The sequence below is a fragment of the Falco biarmicus genome, chromosome 1 (assembly GCF_023638135.1).
Source record: "Falco biarmicus isolate bFalBia1 chromosome 1, bFalBia1.pri, whole genome shotgun sequence".
Lineage (NCBI taxonomy): Eukaryota > Metazoa > Chordata > Aves > Falconiformes > Falconidae > Falco > Falco biarmicus.
In genome coordinates this window covers 8,391,594-8,415,892 of record NC_079288.1, presented here as the reverse complement: position 1 = coordinate 8,415,892, position 24,299 = coordinate 8,391,594, and the positions used below count along the sequence as shown (strand labels likewise).

The window sequence follows — 24,299 nt, the reverse complement described above, 5'->3', positions numbered from 1 at the left end:
AAACATGGGCAGGCAATCATGGCCGGGCAATGTCACACATAGAAAACACAGCGCCCTGGCTGTGCATTGCCTCTTGCAGCAGCCAGAGCCCGGGCACAGCTGTTTGCAGCATGATAAGGTGGGTTATGAAACGTGCTGAAGTCGTTGAACAAAAGAGGCCCTTTGGGCTATTTCAGCTCCTTTCCAGAGCCTGGGGTTGTTTGACAAGGGGAAGATGGATGGGAACGCACGGGTGCCTTCGTGTGGCAGGAGCCTTGCCTCCGAGTAACACAACACAGCAGGAAGCTGGGACTGGCTGTACTGATAAAGCCAGCTCCCTGCGCCAGGCTGGACATTATTTATGAGGATGCAGAGCGCCATAACTGCCCTGGTGCATGTCAGACCCAGCCATCCCCACTTATGCTGCAGGAGAGAAAAGATGGCAACTTCCCTGCTGTGGTAGCCTTTCTTTATGGAAAATAGATGCAGGACATGAGTAGAGTGACCTGTACTCCTACAAATGCCTGTTTCCATAATTTATATTCAAATTTCTGTCATTTCATTTCCCAGAGCCCTAACCCCTATAATCTTCCTCTACATCTTGTTTATCCCCCCACATGTGTGGCAGAGTGAGCCTGGGCTTCGCCGCCCCAGCAGCTCAGCAAGGGGAGTAAGCAAAGTCGCTTCGGACCTCCCTCAGGACCCCGTGTCCTGCGGGGAGTCGCTGCTATTGGGCTTGGAGGTGGTTCACCTCAGCCTGGCCGCAGCGGGGATAGCTGGCTTGGGATGCCAGGCCTCCCGGGATAAAACAAGCGTGCCACGCCGGCAGCCCACACCAACGCCTCCAAGATGGCAGCAGAGCCTTCCCGCCACTCCCACGCTAGCCATCGGGGCAGGCAGTGCGCATGCGCCGGCTCCCGCCTGCTGCGGCCGCGCCTCGGCCTGGGGGGCGGGGCCAGCCCGGCCGCTCCCGCGGTGGCGGCCCCTCCCGGGGCGGCGGCGGGCCGTGCCGCGCGTGCGCAGCGCGCCGTGCCGCTCTCAAGATGGCGCCGCGGCGGTGACGGGGCCGGCGGGCGGTGGCGTCTGCAGCGGGACCAAGCGGCGGAGCGTGGGCCCGGCGCTCCGCGGCAGGATGATCCCCACCGAGGAGGTGTCGGCCCGCAGGAGGGAGATCGAGGACAAACTCAAGCAGGTGGGACTGGGGTCGGGCCCTGCTGCGGGCCCTGCTGGGGCCTGGGCTGGGAACTGGGCTGGGCTGGGCCCGCAGTCCCGGCGTGTTGCCTGGGAGATGGAGCTGGGAACTGGTCTGGAGGTCCCCACCGGGCCTGGGAGCGTTCTGCGACCCCCCCTAAGGGACTGGGCATCCCGCTCAGGACCTGGCAGCATCCCTGGGTTCCCTTCAGGGCCTAGGGCCCTGATTTTTCAGGGTCAAGGATCTGCCTTTCGCATCGGGCCTGCCCCCCCCCCCCCCCCCCCCCCCCCCCCGACTTTAGGGCTTGGTAGCTTTTGGGGACTCGCCTTTCAGGTCCTCAGGTCCAGCCTGTTTGGCTAGACTTTGCAGGGTGCCATGTCCCTTATCTCTGGGCTTCGGCGACTTGAAAACAGGCCTTGGTGGTTGCTTTGTGTTGGCCGCTTGCATTTGTGGCTGTGTATGGGATTTGGATGGTGTCAGTGCAACACTTGTGTTGTTCTGTGGCAGGGCAACATGTGTTCTGAGTCAGTGTGCCTCTGTGGTAGAAGTGTTCATTTTATATTGGGCTGTGATTTTAGTGTGCGAAGGCTCCTGGGGTCATGGTATCAAAGGGATGTGAATAATCCATAAAAACATCACTCTTAATTTTATATGTCTCTGATCATGGGTCAGCTGCCCTGATATCTGTTAAGGGGTAGCGTATTAAAATGTGGCCTCAGCATCAGACCAAACATGGTTTGCTGCAGTGTTTATTTACCAGGACTTGTAAAAACCTACACATAATGTTTAGTGACTTAAAAGCTTAGTGTTCAGGATTCAAGACTGTTTTTTCATCATATTGGCAGGAAGAAGAAACTCTGTCCTTTATCAAAGAAAGCCTTGAGAAGAGTGACCAGCTTACAAAGAACATGGTAAGAAGGTCCTTGAAGTTCAGCCCTAATGTTGGGCCTTGGTTTGCTCTTTCTTAGGAGAATCTTTTTCAGGGCTGTCATTGTGCCCATCGGAGGAATGCAGAGTAATGAACTACTTGCTCTGCATCTGTGTTTTTTACTTCAGTGGCTGGTCAAAGGGGAAAACTGATGAATGTTGCAGTCCTAAGCTTCTCTCCCAGTTTGATGAGGGCTCAAATGAGCTGTTGACCTCATCTCTTTACAGTCTGTCCTCTCTCTTGGGAAGAGGTGTTAATAGACCCTAGACAATTTGTGTAACAACATCATGTTGTTGCTTCATAAAGTCAGGTCTTGTTTGGAGTTTTATTTGGGTAATGTTCTGTTTAAGAGGTAGAAAGCAATTACTGTGCTCTAATTGTTTGTGAGCCCTTGGATAGTATACTATCGCCAGTTTTGGGCTCAGTGCTTTGAGGAAGTTATAGAAGCGCTGCCAGAGAAGTGTGAAAAGCATAACATAGGAGTCAGTCTTGAAAGAATTATGTTTTTGTCTAAAAAAGATGACATTAAGGCACCCTTTATGAGCTTACTAAGATTTTCTGCCTTTCAGAAGCAATATCACAGTCCTTTTTTAAAAAAGAAATGCGTATGATGGAAAAGAAGGTTCTCACTATGGTGGTCCTGTGCCTTCATGTGTGTGTTTCACGTTTGGGTCTTAGTGGTATGGTGCTGAGTGGCAGCTGGTTTATGCTTTTGTTGCTCTTTTTACCCCGGGTGCTTCCAGGCAGTTTCTGTGGATTTGTTTTCTGCTGTCAAATAACATTTTGCTCCTCCTTAGTACTGTTGGAATATTATGTTCATGCTTTACAAACATTTAATTCAAGGTTGGCCCATCCCTGTATGGCATGTGATCTGTTCTGTGATTGTTCATAGAAATTAGGGCATAGAGGGATTAAAGAGCCCACCTAAGGAACCAAGGAAAATTAGTAGCGGAGCCAAAAAAGAGAAGCCAAGACTGAAGGTCTCAGATTGCCCTGTTCTGACTACTACCCTACTGTATGGATCTGTGTGGAAGGATGTCCTTAGCTCTCTGTTCCTCTCTTGGCTTGTAGGTTTCTATCCTTTCCTCCTTTGAAAGTCGTTTGATGAAGCTGGAGAACTCCATCATCCCTGTCCATAAACAGACAGAGAACCTTCAGCGCTTGCAGGAGAATGTGGAGAAGACCCTGTCCTGCTTGGATCACGTCATCAGTTACTACCATGTGGCTAAGGACACAGAGAAGATCATAAAGGAAGGGTGAGTTGGGCAGCTAGATACTGCTGGGGAGCTTCATCCTATTGAACTTTTGGAACAGAGCTGACTCCACACACCTCATAACATCATATGTATAACCCTTCCCACACTCTTTGCCCACCACCAGTCTACAATAAAGCTGCTTGACTTGACCTTCAGTAATCCCCAGAGGGCAAAGTCTGCTCAGACTCTACACTGGTGTCTCTTCCAGGTTTTGCAGACATGCTGCCATGTGAATCCTGTGAGCCTTGGTGACTTCTCTTCTTAATCCACCCTTTTCCCAAAGGTTCTTCCTGTCCTGCTGATGTTGTCGGTGCATCCAGGATGAACTGGAACTGTTCTGGACCCTGCTTTCAGTCTCGGGGAGGGTGTTGTGATGGCCATTCTCTGGGGTAGAATGTGTAGCTTCCTCTACCTTCCCGTCAGGGCCTGACTGGAAGAGGAGGGCAAGGCTGAGAGTTGTGTGCTGCTCAGTCATCAGTACTTCTGCACTTGCTGGTGGATTGGGTATTCTGCTGTGGCGCTCAGTGGAGGCAAAAGGGAATCCTATGATCTCCTAGTTGAAGAAAAGGGAATTGAAATTTTCCTTGTTACTTTTTGCTTTGATATCTTCTTTCTTAGCTTCTGGGGCACTGCATTTTATTTTTGTCTTTATTTTCAGCCCCACTGGGAGGCTGGAGGAATACTTGAATTGCATGGACAAAATCCAGAAGGCAGTGGAATACTTCCAGGACAACAATCCAGACAGCCCGGAGCTGAACCGTGTGGTAGGTTGTGGGTCTAGAACTCTAGAACCTCATATGGGTGAGAGAGGGACAGATGTAGCCCTGGTGCTTGCTCTCTTGCTGTGGGAGGCTGACGGGCTTGCCGCCTGGTGAAGGATGGACACAGCTGAAGAAGTGATTGTTTGGGCTTCCGTTTAAGTGCACTCAGCAGTATTTCTGCTTGTGGTGTCTTGTGCGCTCTATGCATTGTGCCAGTAGGACTTCTGAAAGCATATGTTGCATGTGTGATGGAGTTCATAGAACCTCTTCCAGAATAGCTCTTGTCAGTCCTTCAACTGCTTGAGCAGAATGAGAGATCTCTTTAAATCCCACTTGAAGACTGAGCAACTCCCAAGCATTTTTTTTGTTTAATTCACTTTAAAAGTCTCTTAGTTGTAAGTGTTGTTGGAGTTTGAAGGATGTGATACTTGACAGTGATTGGAAACGCTGCAGGAAGTACATTCTTATGCAGAAATAATCATGAATGACTGATCACAGAAGCCCTGTGCTGGTTCTGTCCTTCTGTTGTGTTGTGCCAGAAATCCCTCTTTGAGAGGGGCAAGGAGTCCCTGGAATCAGAGTTCCGCAGCTTGATGACACGACACACCAAGCCGGTCCCACCCATCCTCATCCTGGACCTGATCAGTGGGGATGAGGAAATGGAGACGCAGGAGGAGATGTCACTGGAGCACCTCCCAGAGAATGTCCTGCATGACATAATCCGCATTTCTGGCTGGCTGGTGGAAAACGGCAGGAATCAAGGTTGGTAGTGCTGTGTGTTGCTCCCTTGTAGTTCTGTATCGGGTGAGTGCTTTCCAGCTACTTCACACGTGTTTGGGACCAAAAGTAGGGTGTTGAGGGTTGTATGTAGCGCTGCACAGCTTGCCTTGTAGATCACACGCCTTCAGCCACGAAGCCTCTGCTCAGGTGCTGCTGTGGCTAACAGGCTGCGAGTCACACTGCTGCTGGTAGCCGGCAGCGCTAGCAGATCTAGTGACTGCTTTAGTGGCACCTTTTAGATGAGTAGTTCAGTCTCCTTTCAGTCACCTTAAAATGTTGCTTTTCTTACAGTGTTTGTAGTGAGGCTGAAGTGATGGTTTGTCAGTTGAACAGCATGATCTCCTGGTGGATATGATGAAGAGAAGAGCTTTGTAAATAAAGCACAAATTATCTTAATGCATAGTCTGTCCTAAGCAGAAATCCATTTAACTTCCATCTGTAATGCCTTCTGATGGAGCTGCAACTATCTAGTGCTCAGGTGTTATAAATATGCAAGGCAGTGGTCACTTACTCCTACTTGGGAACTATTTATGAACAGAACACTTTGCATTAAGTGTGATGAAGGGTTGGGGGAAGGCAGCACAGAATACTTTTAGTCTGCATGTGTCTTCTTTCCTGTTCGGCAGCATCAAAATCCTAGAATGATTTGAGTTTGAAGGGACCTTAAAGATCGTCTAGTTCCAGCCCCTCTGCCCTGGGCAGGGACACCTTCCAGTAGCCCAGTGTCTCACCACCCTCACAGTACAGAATTTTTTCCTTACACCTAATCTAAATTTACTCTCCTTTATTTAAAACCATTCCCCCTTGTCCTATTGCTACACATCCTTGTAAAAAGCCCCTCTCCAGCTTTCTTGCCAGCCCCTTTAGTTACTGTAAGGTCTCCCTGGAGCTTTCTCTTCTCTAGGCTGAACAATGCCACTTTTTCAGCCTGTCTTCACAGGAGAGGTGCTCCAGCCCTCCGATTGTCTTCATGGCCCTCCTCTGGACTCATTCCCACAGGTCCATGTATTTTTTATGTGCCCACAGCCTTATACTCCTTTAACTTTCTTGTTGGGAGTGAATGACTGTGGACTTGTTAGAGGAAACGTGCTTTCACAGACACATAGCTACTAGAGTCACCCTCCCCTCCACCTCAATGATTTACTTCTGAGTGGGAATTACTGTGCTGACCAAGCACGATGAACATCTTTAAAAGCTTCTTAAGAATTTTTTCATGATCAAAGATGACTTAAGCATATATAGTGTATTTTGTTAGTCAGTTTGTATTCTGCTTTCAAATGGTGAACACCTCGTTCCTGAGGTTCCCGAGTGCCCTGAATCCTGAGAAGTGTGTAAAGTCCCTCATGCTAGAAACTGAGCACTTAAATTGACAATGTCTTGCACAAATGTCTCCCATTAGTTTCACAGCTGATGTGCTCTTCCTAGCGGTGCACAGACTTAATGTTGTATGTGGTGGGAGGGCTGGAATGAATACTGCAGGGGAAGGAAGAAAAAGTTTTTGAAGAAAACAGGAGAGGCTCTGGGAGGGAAAAACACTTACCTGGGGTCCCATATCAAAGCTAGTAAGTGCTCTTAGGGGCACAGAGTGTTACAGGAAAGGTTTGTTTTGCTATATAGTGTTCCCTGTTTGCGTATAACCTTGTTTCTATCTTGTCTCGTTAGATTTCATGACTGTTTACTTCCAAATTCGCTCTGTCCAGCTTGACCGCTCCATAAAGGGGCTGAAAGACCATTTTCGTAAGAACAGCTCCTCCACAGGGGTGCCTTATTCCCCTGCCATTCAGAACAAAAGGAAGGATACCCCCACCAAGAAGCCAATCAAGAGACCAGGTGAGTCCCTGAAGGGGGGATCACTGTACTGTGTATCATCTTGCCTGCATATTGAATACATATCTGCAGGCTTTGTCACTGCTGAGGTAGCCTCTGTGTCTAAAACGTGCTTTTAGGACAGGAACAGGGGTGAGATTTTGGAGATAAGCATCTCTTCTCTGCCCTGGATTCAGCACTGAGATTACAGATGCTATGTCTCTTGTTTGTCAAGTCATTAGGTTTGTTCTCTGGGAGGAGAGGGAGAGGAAAAGCTGTTGCCTTAACAAAGAAATGAATAAAAGAGACCCGAGAATGCTATAAAAGGATATGATCTGAGAACACCTGTCCTCAGCCTTGGCATATGGAATATAGACTGTGCCACAGCAAAACTGAAAACTCAGATGTCATAAGCCACATCACTTTAGTCATTAGTTATGAATAAATATTACTGTGCTAGGAAACTAAGAACTTGTCAGGAGTTAAGATAGCGACTAGGCAGGTGCCTACAGAAATGAGATTCAAAGCTGTCTGAATTTTGGAAGGGCTGTTAAAGCTTTTGCCTCAGCCTGTCTTTGGAAGAGCTATGAATGTGGCTGGTGGGTTATTTCACCTCTCCACATAATTGAGTTTTGCTGCATTTTCTGCAGCTGATGAGTCCAGTCACTCCAGTGTACCGGAGTGCAGACTGGAGTTCCCATTTCTGTAATGTGCCATCTAGTGGGAGCAGGGCCAGGAGGAGGGCCAGCAAGAGCTACCACTTACCTCCCACAGCAGTGCAATAATATTGTCCTTCTGTGTGTCATAGCACCCTGTTGTCTCATCTGTAATAGCGATGAAAGCCAGAAAAGCTTAGATTTCTGCGGGTTTACCTGGCTGATATGCTCCCACCCTAGTATTTTTCCCTGTGTTGTCCAATTACTCTTACTGGGTTCAGGAGAATAATAAGAAATGTGAGTAGGGGCTGGGAATGGGTGGGGTGGGGAAAGGGAGGAAAAGAAATACCCATTTTAATTGTGTTGTGTTTATTTTTATAATCCTGATGTGAATGCAGTCCTCATCCCAGGTAATGTGTGTCTATGTGTGCGTGTGCTGGCCCTGGTGCTCACTCTCTTCACTTCTCTTTGTGGAGAGGCTTTGCTGGGCCTCTTCTTGCTAAAGCAGAGGGTGTGCCTGGGATATTTGGAGAGGGAGGGCTGCCCGGGTCAGGCTCTGACATCTGGAGATCACCCCTCTGGTCTTTTAAAATCGGTCTGTGCCACTGCTGCTGTGCCCTGGAGCTGTTTCTGAAAGCTGATGTACAAGTTGCAGAACAGTATCCTTCTGCTAAGGAGAACTAGCTATGCTGCAGATGGCAGAAAAACAGTGTTTAAAATCGCTCCTAAGCATGCGGGCAGTCACTTGTGTTCAGCTCCTGAACAGCCCAGCAGCATGTTTACAATAGGTAAAAATAAATTTTGTGTGGTTCAGTGGCTCTCCACTGGAAAGATGCCAGCTGGGGATCTGTAGTTGAGCTGTAGGGAACTGGGGTTGTGGGTGCTTCAGATTTGTCCCACAGTTCTCATTTACTACCTGATATTGAAAAGATCTGTGGGTTGTGATTGCTGTGAAGTCAGCACCGTCAGCAGGCGTTTCTGAGCAGCCTGCCAAATGATAACATCTCCCCTATGCTCTAGGTAAATAGTCAGGGATCGAGATTTTTTTTTTTCATGGGCAGATTAAAAATAATTAGGATTTTTTTTAATGAGTCTCTTGGATGAGATCTTGGATGCTCCCATAGAGAGTATGGAAAGGAGCCCACACATTTGAGACCACAAGCAAACAGTGATCCTCCAAAATGGATGCGTACGGGCGTACAAAATTACTTACCGTTAATGTCTTGGCTGTGGATTTTCCAGGAGATTTTCATGTCTTTTTGCCCAGTTTAATTGGAGTTTGTGAGATGGGCCGGGTAGAAGGCACAGAGCACAGTCTGAATGCGCTTATGGAGCTGACGGTGTATGAAGGAAAGAGCATTTCAGATGATCTATTGGGGTATTGTTGATCTCAAGAAAAAATGGTGGCTAATTTGTCTCCAGTCTTCCGTGAACAAGGACAGAGAATCAGACTGTAGCTCTTGAAGAACAGGGTGGTTAAACCTCATACACCAGCCATCTCTTATGGCTACTAAATTGTACTTAAATGAAATTAAAAATGGAGGGGAAAAAATAGTCTTTGTGCAGGTATTCACTGTTTTTTCTGCAATTCCATCAGCTTTCAAGGACAGCTCTTGAGGTGGAAGTCTTACACCTTCTTCACACTGGCACAGTGGCCCTCTTCATAGCAATACTCTTCTTGTGGTGTTTGATTCCCCTGGTTTTAACCTTTGTTCAATTATGGACAAAAAATATTTTTCTGTGCTGTTGCTTCAATAAGTCAAGTTCTGCCAATTTGGGTTTCAGTCAAGGGGGTTCTCACAACTCCCACAAGTGTGTTGATATCCTTAGTCCTTAAGGAAGAATATCCCAGTGCACACCCCAATGTACACTTTTAACCTGATGCAAGGGATAAATAACAAACTAAATCTGATGTACTAAACTTGTTTACCCACAAAGAAAAGTGGAAGAGAGGCTAAAGGGAAGGTGAGGTATTAGGGATAGGGTAACAAGGCAGAGATCTCCCCTCTCCCTTGGGTACTGTATTGGATTCTGGAGAACATGCTCCATACCCATATGTCATTTCAGAGGGTTTAAATTCATTTGTTTCATTTGTTGGTGTACCCTGTGCTGTCTCCTGTTAGAGCATGCAGTTGAAAATCTGACTGCTGGAGATGCTTAAAAAGGAGAGTTGTCTTCTCTTAAATGAAACTTGTCAAGTTGAACTGATGAAGCAAATCTGTGGTCTTTTTTGTTTTATGCAGTTTGCTGTTTGAAATGTCAGCAGTCTGTCTTAGAGGGCAAGCATGTTCAGATTCCCAAATCATTCTGCTGCAAATACAGGCACGTGAAATACCACTTGTTTGTGATGCCCATAGACCCAGTGCTCTTTTGTTGACGGGAGAGCAGCAGGTAGTTCAGAAGCTCTGCATTGCCAGGGAAGAACAGGGCCAGAAGATGTGGCACCCAGCCTGGCTGCCTACAAGCAAAAGCCAGCGAGCTTTAGCCAGTTTTACAGAAACTCCTGCAGCTCATACTTAAGACAAAAGGACGTGTTGCCCTTCTGCTTGGTTAAAAACTGCCTAATGGAAGAGAGAAACAGGAGAAAAATGTGTAATTGGAAAACTGCCGCATGTATACCCAAAAGCTGCTTTATTTAACAATTGGGCAACAGGAGCAAAAGTTTCAGGTGTTTTTTGACATTTGGGGGTATTGGGGGTTCTCCTCAAGCTATAGGAGAGCCCTTTTCCAGTTTACTTAATGCTCCAGTTGACCTAGCTGTGAGGTGCTACCTGAAGGCAGGCTGTGGAGGCTTTGTGTGGCAGAATAAAGAGCCTGTTCCTGGTTCCTGTTTCCAGCTTCCCATATTGGTCACTGCCTAGCTTGAATGTGATGTTTTCATTAGCAGTTGAAACACAGTCCCATTTGGTTCGTGAGCTGCCTAATAGGGGAAAACAATCATGGAACAAAAGCATTTGGCTTCCACTAGAATCCGTTAAAGCCTAATTACAATGCTAAGTAAGAGGGATAGAGCAGCACTGAAGTGATGCCCATGAACACTGAATACTCGGTGTGTGTTACTGTAAACACAGGTAATTGTGCTTGTGCAAATAAAATACAGCAGAGGCATTTCAGCTCTCTGAGAAGAAGCTGTCAGGGTGGGCTGTGGAGACGTGCACTGCATACCTGTGAAGCAAGGTCCTACTGACAGCAGCAGCAGTTTACTGTCTGCTTGGATTTCACATCAATTTACAGGGGTTTTTTGTGGTTTTTTTGGTTGGGTTTTTTTGGGGGTTTTTTGTTCTCCCCATCCCCCCTCTCCGGGTGCTTGAAAGTGGGAAAGATGATAAGAACTGATAAGAACAGTACCTGGGCTGAGCTGCTCTACATCAGCTGGGCCACAGTAACAGCCAGAAGAGTTTAGTGTGTATCTCCAGAGCTTGCTACAGCCCTGTTTGCTCAGAGGAACTTGCTGCTGTGACCAAGCTCTTATGGTTTCTGAAAATAGCTAAGAATCAAGTGAAGTGTTGGGTGTGAAGAGTATTGGGAAACTTAGAAAAAGAGGCATAGTCCTCTCATTTGATCACGTGATGGAAGCTAGGAGCAAATGCATCAGCACAGCAAGGGTGTCTTAAGTCTTCCCACCTTCCCTGGTGTGGGTGTGTAGGGGAGAAGTTTCCCCCTAGAAGAATGTGGTTTATGGATATGATTTTTTTTTTTCTCCACTAAATGGTTGAGTACGCTCCAAACTGATAGAAGAAAAATGTTGCCAGTGAAACATTCTTTAGGAACCACATTCTGTTAAGCGCACAAGGTTAAGGCAGCTTGGTAATTCAGTGGGAACTTCTCTCTCTTGTTCTCCCCCATTAGAGATGCACAGTCTGGGAGGCGTGAAGTTTCCTCCCTCTGCTGCATATCCCTTCATGGGATGAAGCTGTCCTGCACCCTGGGATGCTGTTCTCCAGCAGTGTGTACTTAGGATTCCCCTCAGGACAGCGATCCTCAGCATATGGGCAGCCAATACTCATTTCCAGGCTGCAGTGTGGCTCACAGTTACTGGTTGAAGTAGGGATTTTGTGTGTGTCTGAAGTATTTGTTGCTTTAAAGCAGAAGAACAATTCTTAATTTTGCCAGCAGCATTTTTATTTCCTGGAATCTTCTTCAATTACTCAGCCCAGTTGTTTCATCTGAATCTCCTATAGAAACTCTTTCTACCTTCCCAAAACTTTGTTCCCTGTTGTGCAGGCAACAGCAAAGCTCTGCTGTGAGAGGGTGTCCATGTGCTTGTGATAATTGTAGCTTGTTGCATGACGACTAACCTTTTAACGTGGAAACAGTGCTTAGTCTTCAGTTGTCACATTAATGCTTTGTTTTGTGCTTTCTAGCTCTATATCCAGCGTTGGCTTTTGTTCAGTTCTGTCTGTTTTTTGTGTGTGTTAAGTATAAATCTTTTAACCCAGTGTTATTTTTTTTTCCATGGTTTTAATTGATTTGCAGTTCCTTAGAAGAGAAGTGTCTTGGGGATTAGGGTGACTTAATGCAAGTTAGACATGGGTGGGCAGCATTCATTATCCTGTGATTGCTGTGATGGGAATTGCTGCTGCAGTTGCTTTCTCGAGCCCAGAGGTTGTCACCCTTTTATTGCTTCCAGAGATCGTTCCTTGTCTTGGCTATGGGGCTCCTGATGGGTCTGTATTGATTACGCTCTGAAAATACCCCTCAGAAAGGCACCTCTTTCTGCAGCTCTAACCAAGTGGCTGTGATTGTGGCTCTGGGGAGCAGGCAACGTACTGCTGGACAGGAATTGTCTGTACTGCAAAGCCCTGCTTCCGCAGCTGAGGAAGAGCAACAAACCTTGTGTGCTTGGATGTGGAGTACAGGTTTAAATAAATTCATTAGAGGGAAGGGTGCTTCACTGCTTCCCTTCTCTGATCACGTTTTCTCACCCAGCCATACCGTTTCATGAAACTGATTTGAGCGCTCCCTGATTCTGTAATGGTGGCTGGAATTCACGCCTTCACCCTCAAAGCAGGGAAACAGTCTGGAAATGCCATTGTATCTGCACACTTGGACATGAGTTTGGGGTTCACCTTCCTGTACTGAGCATGCCCGTTGGTGCCCAGCATCCTCTTGTTGGGCCCAGGTGACTTGCTGGTGGAGGGCTGGTGTTCTGGGTTTGTTTTCTTTCACTCATTTTCTAGGTCTTCTTGTCTCTTCTCTCTGGCTCTGGTGACAGGCACGATCCGTAAGGCTCAGAACCTTCTGAAACAGTACTCTCAGCATGGTCTAGATGGGAAAAAGGGGGCCTCTAACCTCATACCTATGGAAGGTAATCACAGCTCTGGCTACTTCACTCTTGACTTTCTCTGTGTATCAGCCTTGCTTTTCCAGGTGGGACTTCCATTAGCCTCATGCTTGGTGGACAGCATTGGATAGGTACAGCTATTCTTGGGGAGCCAAATTGATGCTGGAGGGCCAAATTATTTTTCTGAATTTAGTGTCTGAATTTCAAAGTCTTTGTAAACATGAATACAGGTGGAAAGGATGTTACCTTAAAGCAGTTGACCCACCACAGCCCCCTGGCTAATGGAAGCTCTCCTGTGATGACATCTGCTTGTGGTGTTTCTGTTCCCTTTTCTTGACTTTGAGACATTCAGTTTCGTAGTGACCTTTCCAAACCTGATGCTGAAGTGTCAGACCACAACTAGCTTGGTGCATTGTGCCTGTGTGTCATCTTCGTGGAGACCTACCTAAGTGGTTGTCTTCCGTATTCTAATCTCCTCTGCTTATAGAGGTTGTACCAGATAAAGGAGAAGGGGTCACTTGCTTCAAAGCATCTGTAAGACCTTTTTGCCTCCTGCTACATATGTACCCAAAGTAGATCTCTTCAGCACCTATACTGTAGTCCACTAAATCCAAGGTGATCAACACAATTCATTTTTTTTGGGGGTGTGTGTGTGTAAATTCTTGTGCTGAGCAGGAGATGGGCTTTGATTTTTGGATTTGTAATGGTTGTGAGTAAAAATTGGATTTCTGTCCCGTTCAGAACTTATGGCAGGAGGTTCAAGGGACTCCTGTGGCCCAACAAATAACTCTCACTTCTCATCAGGTTTCAAAGGGTTGCTACTGCTACATAGCCCAACAAAGGGATTTGGTCAGGTAGCATTCCTGGGACTGTATAGGGAAAAAAAGTGTCCATCAGATCAAATAAGCCAAGCTTGAAGCAGCTTCCAGCCAGTGTGAGCATCCGTGCTGTAACCACCCTGGATAAATTGCGCCTTCTGTTTGTGCCGGCTGACATCTCACTAGGTCATGAGCATGATTTACGAGTTAAACACCTTTCCGATACCCTGAGCGACAAGCATGGGCCGGCTGCGGGTAAGTACCATGTTGTCACTTCATAACAAGCTGGCTAACATCCCTTCTTTTCAGCATGTTTCACAGTAGTTTTGTAGCCAGTGGCTGTTCGTCTGTGTGGGCAGTCCTGGAGCATGGGCCTTCTCTGACTAAGAAGCTCTGGCTCTTCTCAGTAGAATTCACTCCTACTAATCACACACACCCCAAGCCCTCAAACAGGGAACCCCAACTTTGTCCAACCAAAGACTGGTGGCCACCATGCTGAGGGGCACTTTCCTATAGGTCGCTACTGGCTTGTTTGATGCTGAAGTGAAGCAAACGGGAAAGGGACCACGTGCGACATGCAGTAATACAGTGGGCCACTCCCCACTGCAGGCGGCCTGTAAAACCACGTCAGATTTGTGTGTCCCTGCTGACCATAACCTTTTAAAAGATCAACCCAAGGGGCCTGTCAGTGCAGAGAAGAGTTGGTTCTTTCTCCATCAAAAGCTGCATATGCTGCTGGGAGGAGAGGAGCAGCAGTCTGTGGCTTAGAGAAGGCCTCTCTGTGTAATCTTACTGTCTTGCGGTGGTTACTACAGGGGTCTGAGTAATACAGGATGGTGTGTGTCTGCTTGTGTCTGTCCTGCTGACACATCCAGATGATTGTTGGCATGAGTTGGTGTGGGCCCTTGTATCGTACTGGCACTTCTCATGCCTGCCACTTAGGTTCTTTGAGGGATCTTTATTCGAATATTTGCATTTGTATGCAGCGTTGTGTGGCAGATTGCTCACCTAGCTGTGCTGATAGTCCTGCTTCATAGGATTTAAATGTCCATCTGCCTGTTTATCTTCTGTTTTGGCCTGTGGGAAGAGGCTGCTTTCTAGGACAGCCTGGATTTCCCAGGAATGTTGATGCAAAATGGCAGTTCTTCATCTGCATGATGGATGGAGATAAAGAATTCTAAAAAAGAATACAATACAAGCAGAGATGTTGAAGAATTTACCTCAGACCTTCCTGAGTTTAGTACTCTGTGTTCAAGCCCTTCATTAGATTTAGTATCCCAGAAGAGCTCCAGACTTGCCTTCTGTCATGAGGCTGGGAAGAGCTGGTGTCCTGATGTGTCTGTTTCTTGAACAGCAGATGATTTTGCATGCCTCTTGCAGGGTATGCGTAGCTTCCCATGCACAAACCCAGGGGCAGGTTTGGTGAGATGACTCTTGTTCTCACGCAAGGATGGTTGCAAAGCCAGAACCTTTTCCAGAAGAACCTTGTGCTCCTTGTGTAAACCAAGGCCTTGGAGTGAGCAGAGCTACTGGAAGCTCAGTGTGAATTCTCTCTTAAAGCCATCTTGCCCTTACAGGGAGGGATGATGTCTTCGACATTGAGATTGATGCGTACATTCACTGCGTTAGTGCCTTTGTCAAACTGGCCCAGAGTGAATACCAGCTCCTGACAGAAATTGTCCCAGAGCACCACCAAAAGAAGACCTTTGACTCTCTCATCCAGGTCAGTTGAGCACCTCTGCTTGGCTTTTCTTGTGAAGAATATGCACAAAGTCTTTTTCCCCTCATTGTGAGGATGTAGATTCCACCACCTGCTGTGGGTGCCCAAGAGCACCACCTCTGCTAGAATTGTCCTTCAGGACCTGTTTAAGGAACTGGGGCCTGCACCAGGCCCTGGAGAACCTGTGCTCAGAGTCAGTCACTGGGTACTGCAAATGACCAATCAGCTAAATTGGCATCCTTAGTGGGTATCCTGCATCAAGCCCCTTGTGCTGCCTGGGCAAAAATCATGCTGCTTCCTTCTGACACTTTGGCTTTGTTGCAGGAATCATTAGATAACTTGATCATGGAGGGGGATAACATTGTCTCAGCTGCCCGGAAAGCCATCATCCGACATGACTATTCAGCTGTGCTCACAATCTTCCCCATCCTTAAGCACCTTAAGCAGATGAAGCCAGAATTTGACCAGGTCTTGCAGGTAAGCACGACGGGATTGGAGAGGGTCCTGTGGCTTGGGTTGTCTGGAGAACTTTTTGAAAGGGATTATCACAGTGGCTTTGAACAAAGCTGTGCTGCTTCTGTTCTCCAGCATGGACTGGAAGTGACACAAATGCAGCTTTCTCGTTTCTGTGATGGTCAGCCAGCAACTCAGCATCTCAGCAGCAGTTCTGTTCAGTTCAAGTCATGATCCAGTGATGGACAGTCTACATTATTCTGCTGCGTACATAGCCTCTGAGGTGTTTCATCTCTGATACTGTTGAGCTTAGCTTAGACTATGCTCGCTGATGCCTGGACAATGGGCTGCTCTGAAGGAAGCCTGCTTGGACTGTGCCACGAGGTTCTCCAGGTATCAGATATGGCATCCAGATTTAGCAAAGCTCCTTTCCATCTGCTTCCAGCTGGTGACTGTGGTGCACCATCCTCCTATATCAGGTACTGTGTAAGAAGAAACATGAGAGGTAGCAAGTCCTGGTCACCGTTAGGGTCACAACATCTTCCTTTTCTGGCTGGCAGAAGAATGCAGGATTTCATGTGTTGGTGGTAGCACTGTAAATATTCTCCTGACACACGGAGAGCTGAGAATGAGATGCTGGGGTGGGGCATCAGGGAGGATGGGTGCTGGGTGAAAGTTCACATACTGTTTTCCTTCTCTGATCTGTTACGGAACCATTCCAGGGAACTGCAGCAGGCACTAAGAACAAACTGCCAGGATTGATCACTTCCATGGAGACCACTGGTGCGAAGGCACTGGAAGAGTTTGCAGACAACATTAAGGTAGGATTCTCCTCAATGTTCTCTCTGGCAAGACCAGCAGGCTTGGAAGGTGGGGGTTCTGAGCAGAAGCCCCAATTTAGCTTTCAGCTTTCCATGAGAACACATAGTTTCTGAATCTAGAGCAGGACCTTGTTGGATTGATCTGGATGGTCAGCTGCACGTATCAAATGCTTGGTACTGACTTCAGATACAGGAGGTGTCTGCCTAAGAGCCTTAACAGGCATACAACAAATGATTTGACATAAACTTCCAGCCCTCTGCAGATATCAAGTCGATCTCTGAATTTAATCCTATTCAAAAAGAAAGGAAAATTGCTGACTTAAAGTTTTGAAGGATTCTTGTTAAACTGTCCCTGTGTATCACTGGCTTGGCGAATGCACTGCCTGGTGGGTGGGCTGAATGTTTGATGGTCGCATGCTGAACAAACCCCTATGGTTCTGAGCTGCTGGTGCATAGGAGCTGTGGTTTCTGAGCACCAGGAGATGGCACTGCAAGAGCCAGGTCTGAGGATGTGGCTCACTTGCAGCAGCAGTTATATTGTAGGTGCCTTCAAATTCCGCATGTGCTTACCTTACATCTGACTCTTCCCTCTTAGAATGATCCAGACAAGGAGTATAACATGCCAAAAGACGGGACAGTTCATGAACTCACCAGCAACGTATGTGTTAAACCATTATTTGTGGAAAAACAGTTTCTGAAGAACCTTTATAAAGAGCAGTGGGGAAATTTCTTAAGTTAAGCTGTCTTGGTATTGGAAGGGCAAGTAACCGGCTTCCGTGGAGAGTTTAGCTAGCTGTCCTTGCTAAGCCATGATGTGACTGTTTGGGTAAAACCCAGGAACTCAAAGGAATGTAGTGATTTGTTTCTTTAAGGCTTTTAAGTTTGGGGGGACAAGTGGTCCCTCATGATTCTTAATAGCAGACCATAGGAAACACAATGTCAGTTGCTTGTAACTTCCCTCCGTTGCTTCTAGGCTATCCTTTTCCTACAGCAGTTGTTGGATTTCCAGGAGACGGCGGGTGCCATGCTGGCATCACAAGGTACACACGTGCATGGGGCTTGTTTGGGCATGCAGTTCCTTCCCCAAATCGTCTGAACATCTTCCCTAAAAAGATCAAACCTTAATGTGCACTGTGAGCTTGTTTTCCTCCTGTCCTTCACCCTGTGGTTTGTCTTGTCCTCCAACCTGCCATGACCATGTAGTTGGTTATCTGGAGAACTCCAAGGGATACAGCTTCCCTGCTGGCCTTGCTCCTGTCAGGTACTTGGGATGATGATTATTGTTGATCCGCTATGTGGTATCAAGAGAGGATACCTTAGTCATTTAGCTTTGGATCTGACACTGGGCTGGTCCTCTGTGACTCTACTGGAGTGAGGGCGGTTGATCCAGCTGAGTTACCTTTAGTTAGGCTGTGTGTTGACGAATTGTTGCAACAATTCCCTGCCACATCTTCTGGTCAGCATATAACAGCAGCAGCAAGAATATTCTCAGCATCTAGCCATGGTCAAGCTGGTACTCATGAGTTGTTAGTGTGCCATATGCCCTAACAGAGAGACAAGTTTTAGTTCTGCTCTCCGGAACGCTAAAGAGACTGATTCCAGAAGGAAATACCTAGATTGGAAGCTGAGAGCTGCTGCCTCATCTAACAGGATGCTGCTGCATACTGGCTAGAGTGTGGTTCTTTGTTCCGTAAGAGCAGCAGCTCCCAGCTCTGTAGTGAGCCCTCAGGCTTGGCAGAGCTCCTGCTTTCAAGTAGGTTGGAATAGAGCAGGCTGGAGAGGTGGAGAACTGGAGATTCAGGGGCCACAGGGACCTGAGGGGCCACAGGCCACTAGCTGGTGTTTGGTGAGGGTTAGGGAGCCTGTTAGGAGCAGGGGAAGAGGGAAGCTTACAGCTGCCTCCAGACTGTTATCTCCAGTTCCTGATTGGAAAATTCTGCCAGTTCTAAATTAACTCAAGCTGGGATGTCTCTGCTTCTTGCCACACCTCCTCTAGCCACTGTCTTGCGCCCTTTCCACTTGCAAGCTCAGTGCGCTCAGAGTCTGCCTCCCAGGCCTTGACTCCCTCTCCTTGGTCAAAGAGGTGGTCTCGTTTTTTTCGTGGAGAAACCAGTTGTTTCCCACGTGCTTCCCTGTGTGGTGGTGTCAGCGCTGTGGTTTCAAAGTGTTGATACATTGTCATGCTATAGAGGTCAGTTATAGGAGCTGATTCAAAAGGTAGCATATAGGCTTTTTTATTTTTTATATCGGTCATATAACAAAATGTAACCATATCCATGACACAAGCTGTTTTCTTTTTAATTGTGACTGGGTGTCCCATTGAGTATAGAGGGGTCCTGCTGTGTAAAGACAGCTTGAGAAAAATGCCTCTTTGCTGTCTGTTCAATTATTAAAGCTTCAAGTCAGTGTAATTGCAACAGATCTGGTAACTTGGGCTGACATGTAGTACTTCAGAACCATGCATGATTTGACCCACAACTCAAGTACTGTAAATTGTGTTCTCTCCATCTGCAGTTGGGCCGGAGGGACCATTTGCAGCCAGATGCTCCCTGCTTTCTGCCAATGTTGTTCTCGTGCAGAAGCAGCTCTGTCGCTTGCTCTGAGAGCTAGGCCTGACCCAACATAGGGCACCTGCTCAGGGCAGAGCTGTTCTCATTTTCAGTGACACTGGTTACTGAATGTTGGTAAAGTTGTGGTCCCTGTCTGGCACTGGACCTAACATCACTAAGCATCATCAGATGACAGGTGATTATGTCTGCAGAGTTTAAGAGGGGAGTTGCTTCTGCAAACAGAGGCATCTCTGGGATGCTGACTTGTGCCAAGGGTGACTATCTCTAATGATAGCTTCCAGTTACTGGCTCAGGTGTGGGTATCTGGAGTTGGGTTAGATAACTCTTGCAGTGATCCCAAGTGGTGGGAAATATATGGAGTTTTTTCTGTAATGGTTTTGCTACCACTGAAGGCAAGGAAAGTTGATCAGTTAAATGCAGTGATGCCAATCCCTTGCTGCCGTCCGCTGAATGGCTCTGTAGGGCCCTGTATAGCCATGGGGGGATGCTAAAGTGCAGAGTGAGGGTGGGATGGCTTCGTTGAGGTTCTTGGGAAGGTTATATATGGCTGTGCAGTTCATTTCAGGGACCAGTAAACTGCTGCTGGCATGAGGGGAAGCTTTCCCTCGAAAGTGAGTTTGAACTCATTTGGAACGAGGTGTCTTGCTAAATACAAAAAATGTCTCTAGCAGGGGAAGGAGGTTAGAATCTGCCTTTCCTCTGTGATCTGCACTCTGTTTGTGGCCTTGGAGGGACTCCTGCCTGCTCTCCTGTGTAGCTGTCTGTGGCTGCTCTGTATTAATATCTGCTTTGTTCTCAAAGGGATGGTGGTCTCTAACCTGTCTTTTTGCACTTTGCGTTTCTTTTTCTCTCTCCTCCCTCCCCTGTCTCTCTGCCTAATTGTAGTTCTTGGGGACACATACAATATTCCTTTAGATCCCAGAGGTAAGCAGACTTACCCACACATACCTGTTCATATTGCCTCGGACTATGGTGATGTATGTTAATTCTTTATCCTCCAGGAGTGGTAAATAAATTAACACATAATTGAAAAGGGAGAAAGGGGAGGGTGAGTAACTCCTGCCAGCGGGCTGGAGAGAATAGGGAGGGCTTGTCATCAGCAGACAATGAGGGATGCCACATGAGCTGAAACAGGCTAAAGACACTCTCATGGCACTGAATCCGTTTGGCACAGGTAGCAAATTGGCCCAGCTGGTATCGTGCTTTATCCCATGTGTGCTTGGCTCCTTATTGTCCAACTCCCAGCAACAGGAGCCTGGAGGCCTTTCCCATGGGGTGCTTATGAACTTGGACCACCCGAGCTAGGCCTGGCTGCCAAACTGATGAGGGGAGGAGGAGATAGCTACCCGATATGTCCTGTGGGACCCAAGCCCACAAGCCCTTGAGGGCAGAAAGCCATCCCTTATGCATAGACAGAGGGACATGTGCCAGCATGGAGTCGCTGCTTGTAAGGGCAGGCTCCCATGCTGGCACAGTCCCTCATAGAGAGCCAAGCAGGGCCTGTCAGCAACCATGGGGATGGCTGAAGCTTTCCAGAGCCCTTCTGCTTGTTTCAGTTACTGTTGCGTGCCTGCCGTTAACAGCTCCAGCTCGTTTGTTCTCTGATTGCCAGTTTCTAGTGCTTACAAACCCTTTTCAGGTGGTGGGGGAGGGATGGGGAAGATGTGTTTAATGACTCTATTTCTGATCAAGAGGATGTAGTCTGAGCGCTAGGAAGGAAAGGAGAGATTTCTGCTGGGGTGCTCAGCACTGGATGCAGATAGAAGGATTGAGGGGTGCAGAGCTCTTGCACCCTCACCCTGGATAAGCCGCTGACAAGTAGCACTGAAGCAGGGAGCTAATTTCACTGTCAACGGAAGCTCTGCACTAACTCCATAGCAACGGGGATGAGGCTTGTTTGAATAGAGGCAGGCTGACCACACATACCCCCTTTCCCCATGCTGTGTTAACTGTCCTACAACTCTCTTCTTTTCAGAGACCAGCTCTTCAGCTAGTAGCTACAGTTTGGAGTTCAGTAGGCGTCTGCTGAGCACCTACATCTGTGAGTACTCTGCACACCTTCCCATTTCTGCCCCATTGGCTGTCTTTCCCTTGTTTTCTTCCTGGGTGAAGAGCACAGGCTGTGTCTCTTAGTCCATGTGATCTTTCCATGTTTGAGCTGGAGTCTGATGGGAGGGATGAAAAAAAAAAAAAAGCATCAAACTGCAAGTTTCAGACTGTTACAGTTAGATAAGACAAAGCACAGTGCAGCAACTTGCTGTGCTGCAGAGCTTTTGTCACCAGTTTTGGTGACTAGCTGAGTAAAGATCAGTGTAATGCTCGTTACAGGTTTAAGTACACGTAATTATACCCTTGTCTGCACGTGCAGTTGGGGCTTGCTGTTCACTTTGCTGTGGGCCCACCGCAACATTACCGAGCTCTCAGTTTGAATTGTCAGGAATGAGAAGTTTCAGTGCAAAACTTTTTGTTCTTTGTTTTTCCCCTCTTTAAGGCAAAGTACTGGGCAACTTGCAGCTTAACCTTCTTAGTAAATCTAAGGTTTATGAAGACCCAGCTTTGAGTGCTATTTTTCTGCACAACAACTACAACTACATTCTGAAATCTCTGGAAAAGTAAGTGTGTATCTGGGCAAATCTCCCTGAAGTCCAGGCTAATTCTAAGCGTGGTTTTGGAGCAGAGTTCTGCATTGAGTGCACTTATTTGCTGGCCTGTCTCACCTCTGCTGTTTCTTCCATTCTTGAAACTGCCCTTTTGAAAGCTTTGCACTATTATAACCATTACATTGCACAAGAGCAGAAGATAAAAGCATCAGAGATGCCTTAGGCTGTAGAGCATCCTTTGATCTTGGGAGGACTGAGGATGTAGCTTTGGAAAGTAACTTAGAGTAGCTTCTCTGTCCCAGTTTGTGCATTTCAAGGTCCATTTTATTGTAAAGGGCAGTAAAGTATTTGTTATAAGGGCTTGAAATGTTTCCATCCTGCAAGCAGCTCTGAGAGCAGCTGGCTCAGGTGCTTCCTCAGGTTTTCTGTTCTTTCAGATCTGAGCTGATCCAGTTGGTAGCTGTGACACAGAAGACAGCTGAGAGGTCTTACCGGGAGCTTATTGAACAGCAGATCCAGACCTACCAGCGCAGGTCAGGTGACATCCTCTCCAGTTCCCTTAGTTTTGTTGGTTTGAGAGCTTGGGAGCCAATGCTGCTGGAGCAGTGGGAGAGATTAGCCTAAACCAGAAACTTGTCTAAACCCAAAGTATTTTGCTTTCCAAGTGATTAATCTGACTTGAAGGGGTTACTGTGGAAAGTTTTGGGGTGTGTATTGTCTGGGGTGGCCTTTGGGTCATGGGTGAAGACTGATGTTCCAGTGAGGCATGAGTAACTCCTCTTTGCCTCTTTCCTGTCTCATTTCACCTGCAGCTGGTTGAAGGTGACAGATTACATCCTGGAGAGAAATCTACCTGTCTTTCAACCAGGAGTGAAGGTGAGAGGATGGGCAAGGATGGTTTTCAGATAATAGAAATTGCCACAAACTTTTCCTTTGTCATATTAAAAAAAAAAAAAAAAAATAATCCCAGAAAACTCCTTTGTCTCATGCCAGTGTTGCTCTGCAGAATGACTACTGTGGCTGGAACAAGATGGAGCGCAGCGCTGCCTTGTAATCTTCCCTGCCCCAGATTCATACAAGTCTTTTAATCTCTGCCTCTAATCTTGTATTTTCACCTGAGCAGATGCTTCTATTTTGGATTTGCAGAATGTTCAGAACCTCCCCTTAGAAAGGGCTGGAAGCATAAAAGAGGTCTATTTTTATGTCTGTTTTGTCTGAAAATTACCCTTGTTAAACCTACTTCAGATAAAAGCCAATTGCTGAATGTAGGGTGTGCTGCTCGCTGCAGCTCTCTTCCCTTTAGGAGAGGGAATTCAGGCCAAGTAGGTAGGATATTACTTAGGTTGGATGGGGATTTGTGGGCAAACATTGATGTTGGAAATTTTATTTCTGGAGATTAAATAAAATCCTTTCCCTCCTTTTTGCAGCTCAAGGATAAGGAGAGGCAGATGATAAAGGAACGGTTTAAGGTAAGGAGGTGTTGGATGGCCTAAGAACATCCCCTGGTTGATTGGGACAGGCAGTCAGATGAAAGATCTGCTGAAGGAGATGACTGCCTGTTGGTGATCAGCAGTGGAGGGGAAGAACATCAGACCCAGTATAGAGACACGATTGCAGATAGCGCGCTCACTGAGTTTTACTTCGGACAGGGTTTTAACGACGGGCTGGAGGAGCTATGTAAGATTCAGAAGGCCTGGGCAATCCCAGACATGGAGCAACGGGACAAAATCCGCCGGGCACAGAAAACCATTGTGAAAGAGACCTATGGTGCCTTCTTGAACAGGTGAGAACCTCTTGCAGCGTTGTGCTCTCTTCTTTGGATTTACTGAGGTCTTTGGGGCCTAGAGTAGCCTGAGCTGGGGCACTTTTCTGTTGTCTTGTCTTGTTTTACCATGCAAGGTAGAGAAACTATCCCCAAGCTGAACTCCACTAGTTGCAGACATCTGCTGTCACCCTGGTTCCTTGGTCAAGGTGAGTGCAGATGTTCTAGCTAGCGCAAAGCTCTGAGCCACCCTGGGCTATTCATGTAGAACTCGGGAGACCAGCTGTAACTAGGTCACTTGCTCTCTACAAGATACCCTCTCAGGTTCAAGTGGGACGTGCTGGAGTGGAGCTGATCTGTGACAGAGGAGGGGTCAGTGGGTCTCTTTGTTGTGTTCCCGTTGTTCGTCACCTGTGGGTTGTCCTCTTTTGCAGATATGGCAACGTGCCCTTCACCAAGAACCCAGAGAAGTACATCAAATACCAGGTCGACCAGGTGGGGGAGATGATTGAGAAGCTGTTTGACACATCGGCATAAATCTCCAGCTGTTGTGTACTCTCCAGCTGCCAAGTACAAGTCAGAACTCTCTCAGCAACCTTTGGAACTCCCTTCCCTTCTCCCCTGCCCCATTGTGGTGGGCAGGGTGTTATACTTGTATTTATCAGATTTATAAACCTGTGGAAACACTACCTCCTGGCTGGTTTTGCCTCCTCCTTTGGATCTGGAGCAAAGGCTGCTGTGTGGGCTCTTAGGTTTGCAAATCTTCAGGCGCGGGTATAAATATTGATGCTTTGATGTGCGGCAGACAATGGTGAGTGTGGGGAAAAAACAACAAACAAACAAAACCCTGTTATGAGTACGGTTCTCCTGTTAAGGGCAGGAGGCTGTCAGTTCCAAATGGTGGTGCCTGCTT

General features: G+C 47.2%; 1 protein-coding gene across 13 annotated transcripts; it reads left to right on the top strand.

The window, feature by feature from the left end:
- Positions 1-989: 989 nt before the first annotated feature.
- Positions 990-24,075, top strand: EXOC7 (exocyst complex component 7). Of its 13 annotated transcripts, XM_056334543.1 has the most exons (22): positions 990-1,171; positions 2,017-2,082; positions 3,171-3,355; positions 4,014-4,119; positions 4,656-4,878; positions 6,559-6,726; positions 7,757-7,768; positions 12,574-12,666; positions 13,647-13,715; positions 15,038-15,183; positions 15,505-15,657; positions 16,356-16,454; positions 17,050-17,112; positions 17,428-17,494; positions 19,910-19,948; positions 21,000-21,065; positions 21,516-21,636; positions 22,062-22,157; positions 22,437-22,500; positions 23,052-23,093; positions 23,274-23,407; positions 23,821-24,075. In XM_056334543.1, the coding sequence occupies exons 1-22, from the start codon at positions 1,112-1,114 to the stop codon at positions 23,921-23,923; spliced, it is 2,175 nt and encodes a 724-aa protein (XP_056190518.1). In that variant the 5' UTR covers positions 990-1,111; the 3' UTR covers positions 23,924-24,075. The 13 variants fall into 13 exon arrangements, with proteins under 13 accessions (XP_056190518.1, XP_056190526.1, XP_056190571.1 ...); XM_056334551.1 differs by lacking the exon at positions 7,757-7,768; XM_056334596.1 differs by lacking the exon at positions 12,574-12,666 and having other exon boundaries at positions 991-1,171.
- Positions 24,076-24,299: the final 224 nt, after the last annotated feature.